The sequence below is a fragment of the Eptatretus burgeri genome, chromosome 2, assembly GCF_056783735.1.
Source record: "Eptatretus burgeri isolate ZD-2024b chromosome 2, Ebu_testis_v1, whole genome shotgun sequence".
Classification (NCBI taxonomy): Eukaryota; Metazoa; Chordata; class Myxini; order Myxiniformes; family Myxinidae; genus Eptatretus; species Eptatretus burgeri.
The window spans coordinates 2,682,382-2,688,381 of NC_140962.1; the positions used below are offsets into that span (position 1 = coordinate 2,682,382).

Below are 6,000 nucleotides of genomic sequence, written 5' to 3' on the forward strand. Positions count from 1 at the left end.
CCTCTCTCCACCCTCAATATGTCTCATTATGGCCATCTTAGTCTCCAAATAAACTGATTTCCTTTGCTTCATGGCAGTAGACTCATTGTCCTTAGTAGTAGCAGAACATTTATCACTCATGGGTGATGTTTAACGGAAATTCCCTTCACAAGAAAAGAACATAAGTTCACCGAGTAGATGATGAACAAAGACCAAGATGGCGTAGGTAGGGGATGTGTTCTTCCATCTCTTGCCACTTTACATCCTTGCATGTACATTAGATAGACTGAACAAACCGTCTGGGATGCTGCTCCACCAACGCAAGTAGTTCCTAATTCCGCAAGGGGGGGGGGGGGGAATAAAGTGTAAAATGCACCGCACTGACTTTAACTGATGACCTTATATGGAAATGTTGCAACATTGTTGAAAAAGTGTTCCTCGATTGGTTCGTGACATTATAGCAAAACTATGTTGCAGGAGAACTTGCTATATATCTGAATGATGGTGGTGTTCACTGGATGGCTTTTCAACCTCGTTGATATTAACCTATCATTGACTGGGTTGGAACCCAATACTGACCCTACCACCTTCTTATTGCAAATCACTGCCACTTACATTATTTTACAGGTTTTCTGACCAGAAAAGAACACTTTGTAATCATCACATTGAAACTACCACAAGCCAGTCCATCTAAGTTCACTTGGCCCAAAAATTTCAGTTTTTGTCCTCACCATCTCTCGCTTTATTTCATCCAACTTTCCCGAATCCGGATGTCAACAGACGTCTGGGTCGGGCCTGGGGAGTCATGGATTCACTGAATCATGGGGTGTTGCACTGTCGGTACCTGTGCAGGAGGATGAAAGTCCAAGTCTTCAGGTCCTTGGTGCTTCCAGTATTGCTCTATGGATGCGAGACTTGTACTCTGACAAAGGATCTGAGATTATGACTGAACTCTTTCGGTACCAGGTCTCTTTGGAGAATCCTTGGCTATCGCTGGTCAGACTTTATGTCCAATGAGTGGTTGCTGAGAGAGACTCAAATGAGATTTGTTACCTGTATAGTCCATGAGCATCAGCTGTAATTGTATGGACATGTATTTCGATTTCCTGATGCTGAACCTACTCTCCAGGTTCCCTCAGCGAGGGAGTCTCATGAGTGGAGAAGGCCAACGGGATGACTGCGTGCATCATGGTTGCAGCAGGTTTATCGACATCTCAAGGAGATGGGGATGGGCCAGGCATCTGCCTGGGGGATGGCCAGACGGAGGCCCCTGTTGTACTGATGGAAAGTAGACGCAGTGACGCGCTGCTCCGCTGCATGCTCCCATACCTAACCTAACCTAACTTTCCCTGATTCATGGACCATACATTCCATGTTCGAGTTTTGTGAACATTTGAGCTCAGCATTTGACTTTCAGTTATGGCGACCTCAGCGATTGAATTTCCTTTGTGGGTTTGATCCAGCCCCATCATAACAGCTAGTCCGACTCATCAAAACACTTTGCTCTTCCCCAGAAGCCATATAGGTGCTTTCAAACCTGGGGTTGCTCTTCATCTGGCACCATAGCTTTATCTCTTAGATTTCTGATCATTATTGTTTTCTTGGCATGTACAGAAGTGGTTTGCCATTGCCTTCTTCCGGGCAGTGTCAATACTAGACTGGTGATCCTTGCCATTGTTCTCCATAAGGAAATCCTCTGCGTAGCACCATGGTGATGCAGCCATAACTGACAATATGTGTCAGCTGCCCAGATAGCCATCCAACACCTGCTCGCATGGCTTCACGTAACCCTAATTGGGAGGCTAAAATGGAGTAGTACACCTTGCCCAAGGGTCGCCCATGGGTTACTGAATGCCAAGGCCACTTCCTTGAAGAAGGCTTGCTGCCTTCACCCTGTTAAATCCTTAGCCTTTGGAGTCAGAACCTGAACCGCAAGGCAGTGGCAGATTTGGATTCATAGATTACTTATCATAAATGAGCTGCCTACCAAATCTAATGAGCCCTATCTGCCCAAAGCAACTGGTGTTAAGCTGCCAGTCTTTTGCCTTTCACCTCTACACCCATTCGTGAGAACAACCATTCATTCTCCACACAGAACTCCCTTCCACGCAAAATTAGGAACTACATGCATCAGTGGACTGAGAAAGCCAGTGCGAGGCTGGAATGTCAGAAGCTGTTTGAGACGCTGAGCCATTGGAGTATTTTATAGACATTGAGAGCTTATCCTCAATGTCACTCCATGGCATAAGTCCAAAGGGGTCTTTCCATATTCCCAAACCATATTCTATAATAAATGAATAAATAAATGTATATTATCAAAGCAATTTAAAATATCAATGGTGGGAATTATGGCATATATGATAGCATGATATATTTCCATTAGTTGATAATCCAATCTCAGTGGTGTTTGTAACACTAAGGCTGCAAGTATTTCCTCCCTTGTAATTCGTTATGGGAATTGTTGAATTATGCATCCCTCATCTATTTCTCAATCATTTTGTCAATGTCTGTGTTATTAAACGTCTTCTCATTTCCAAAATTGTTGGCAATCACTACCTATTCCCATTATTTAGTGTTGTTGCAATTCAAAAGTGTAAGCAAATTGTTAATATTTGCTATCATGTCATTTCTGAAGTCCAAGAGAAATGTTTATTGTTAAAATCATCTTTTTCTTTCCTTTTTTTTCTCTATTGCCGTAACTAATGCTTGCAACATGTGCTATCAATGTTCATATCTAATACCCATTTACCTCCACTTGAATGGTGAACTCACATTAACAAAACATAAAAAGTGCACTTTTTTATTATTTTGACCAGACTGTTCCAGGCAACCTGTTAGGTACAGTACAAACATATTGTTCCACACATTTCCAGCAAAGCATTTGGTCAAACAGACAACTATGCCTAAGTTAATAGGTCAGACAATAGGTAAACTATTTTGCCAGTCTTTGTTCCACTTTTTTCCTCAACTGTGGCCTCAACTTCCACATTCTCTTCAATCTCTTTCTTTACTCCAAGTCTTCAAGATAGCTCTTCACCACCATCTCAGATTATGTCCCATCCAAAACCATTATCTTTTCTACCCCATCATACCCTCCCACGTCCTTCCAAATTTCCGGTTTTTCCTTCCTGAGAGTTTGCTTCTGCATCCATCATGTCTACCCCCTTCCTCTCATTCCTCCCCACACCAATTATTTGTCCAAGTCTGCCTCTATTTTGTCCTTCAACCCCGCTGTTGGTGTTTCCCCCCTCTCTCTGCTTTTGCTTTTTTTCTGTTACGTCATGATCCGTTCAGCGTTTAATCTCCCCCACTAGCCTTGACCTTGTATACAAAAAAACTCTTGTATCTTCATTCTTGTCATTCTGCCCAGGCTTTGGTGGAATGCCTTCGCAGCAAACCTGTGCACCTGCTTGTGGAGACAGAGGTTCAGCCTGTGCGCTACCATATCTCATTTGGCCCTGTGATCGATGGAGACGTGGTGCCTGATGACCCTCAGATCTTGATGGAGCAGGGCGAGTTTCTCAACTATGATATAATGACTGGTGTGACACAGGCAGAGGCCTACGAGCTTGTGGAAAATATGGTGGATGAAGATAATGGAATCTCAAGCAGCAGATTTGACTTCGCTGTTTCCAACTTTGCAGACAATCTTTATGGTTACCCTGAGGTTGGTTTTGTGGTTGACCTTGCTGGTTTGTATGAATTTCTTTGCTCAAAAGTTAGTTTTTTAAGTGCCCTATCTTTTCTTGTAATTTTTAAAGCAATCACTTGCCTATGTTGTCTCCTCTCATATTTGTTTAGTAATTCTTCTTACAGTTTATCTCTACCAACCATAACTTAACTTTACATGTTTTTCTAACTCCTCTTCTTCAGCAAGTTATTCTATTTGTTCATGACAACTCTATATTCTTTGTGATATTCATCTCTTGCTAAGGCCTAAGTCACATTTGCTCTACAGCGAGGATACGGCGGCCGTACGCCCTCTGAATTGACAGAAACGTGCGGCGGCCGCAGAGTTTCTGAGGTGGCCTCAGGGTGGCCCTACGCCCTATGGCTATATTTTACAGGCCGTAGGGTCACCGTGGAATTATAGCGCGGAGTTATAACTTTTTTCATTTCTATGTTCGCCGTAGCAATTCGACAAGCCGAAACAAAAGAACTGGTAAAAAGAAAAAAAAAGAACCCACTCGTTACCGTCCGTCTGGCCGCACGTTTGCCTTAGGACCCCCTGTGGTCCCCCTGCGGTCGCCTTGCATCTGCCTTGAAAATTCTATGGCCGCCGCAGGAACGCCCTAAGGTCACCGTGCGACATCAAATCAAAGACCGTACAGCACCCACACGTTTTCGGTCTCCATAATTTATAAATACGCCGTGCGGCTACCCGAAAAATAAAAACATATGTGACTGCTACATTGTGTGACCGTGGAAATACTGCGGCCGCCGTATAATTGCTAGTGGCCATAGATTTTGGAGACCCCACGGCCGCCGTGGCAAATGTGACAGGCCTAACTGAACAAGGAACCATTTAACCATCCAGATTGTTACTTGTATTCACCCCCATCCTATTTACAGGGGAAAAATGAACTTCGAGAGACAATAAAGTTCATGTACACAGATTGGGCAGATCGAGACAATGCAGAAACACGCAGAAAGACTCTGCTTGCCTTATTCACTGATCACCAGTGGGTTGCGCCTGCTGTAGCAACAGCAGACCTTCATGCTCAATATGGCTCACCAACGTACTTCTATGCCTTTTATCACCACTGTCAGAGTAATATGAAACGAAGTTGGGCAGATGCAGCACATGGTGATGAGATTCCATATGTTTTTGGTGTCCCTATGGTGGCACCTGGGGATCTTTTTCCTTGCAACTTTTCCAAGAACGATGTCATGCTTAGTGCAGTCATTATGACCTATTGGAGCAACTTCGCCAAGACTGGGTAAGGAAAACATTGACTTTTAGGTTTAGAAGTCATGATATTCTTGCTTACTTCTTCCTTTGACTTCTTCCTTTGACATTCATTCTACATTTCCTCAATTACAATGTGCTATGTAATATATTGCCTCCTCATCCCCACAGTGACCCAAACCAACCAGTCCCTCAAGACACTAAGTTTATTCATACAAAGCCAAATCGTTTTGAAGAGGTTGCTTGGACAAAATACAACCCCAAGAACCAAGATTACCTCCATATTGGTCTTAAACCAAGGGTAAGGGAGCACTATCGTGCCAACAAGGTGGCATTCTGGCTTGAACTCGTTCCACATCTTCACAATCTGCATGAAATGTTCAACTATATGTCGACCACGACACGGGTTCCTCCACACGATGCTGGGTACCAAGCCACTCGCAGGCCTGGAGAACGATCTGGCCGCCCAAGGGTGGCAGCAACTAAAAAACCAGGAACAGCCCCACCTTATGATGGGCAGATTCCTTCTGGTGATGATTGGCAACCTGCAGATGGACCACCAGTTCTTCTTGAGAACCGGAGAGACTACTCCACAGAATTGAGTGTGACAATTGCAGTGGGAGCATCCCTCCTCTTTCTCAACATTCTGGCCTTTGCAGCTTTGTACTACCGCAAAGACAAAGGCTATCCGGGAAATCACCATCAGCATCATCATTCAAGCAATCGTCGCCGTTCACCTCAACGATCTGGCCTGGCTGCGCCCAATGATCTTTCTCACCATCAAGAGGAAGAAATAATGTCACTGCAACTCAAGCACTCAGAACCAGAGAGATGTGAAACTATTGGTGGTAGTAGTGGTTTAGTCACAGTTCCACCAATATATGGAGGTCCTTCAGCTTTCCAATCAGACTTTGCACTTACACTTCGCCGTTCTCCAGATGACATCTCAATTTTAACTCCCAGCACAATTACGTTGATGCCGAGTGCACTTCCACCTCTACTACCTGGTTCTAATGCTGGTCCCACTTTGGGGTTGGCACCTGGTCTCCCTCATCCTGCTGGTGCCATGCACACCTTCAACACTTTTGCGGCTGGTACCGCCCTACCAACGG

General features: G+C 44.4%; 1 protein-coding gene across 9 annotated transcripts in view; it reads left to right on the forward strand.

The window, feature by feature from the left end:
- LOC147031265 (neuroligin-3-like) overlaps positions 1-6,000 on the forward strand; it is a 374,881-nt gene that overhangs the window by 366,847 nt on the left and 2,034 nt on the right. For all 9 annotated transcript variants that reach the window (XM_085860631.1, XM_085860583.1, XM_085860621.1 and 6 more), the window contains 3 exons: positions 3,350-3,646; positions 4,552-4,919; positions 5,060-6,000. The exon at positions 5,060-6,000 is cut by the window's right edge. In XM_085860631.1, coding sequence (XP_085716757.1) covers positions 3,350-3,646; positions 4,552-4,919; positions 5,060-6,000 — 1,606 coding nt within the window. The remainder of the gene's footprint in view (positions 1-3,349; positions 3,647-4,551; positions 4,920-5,059) is intronic.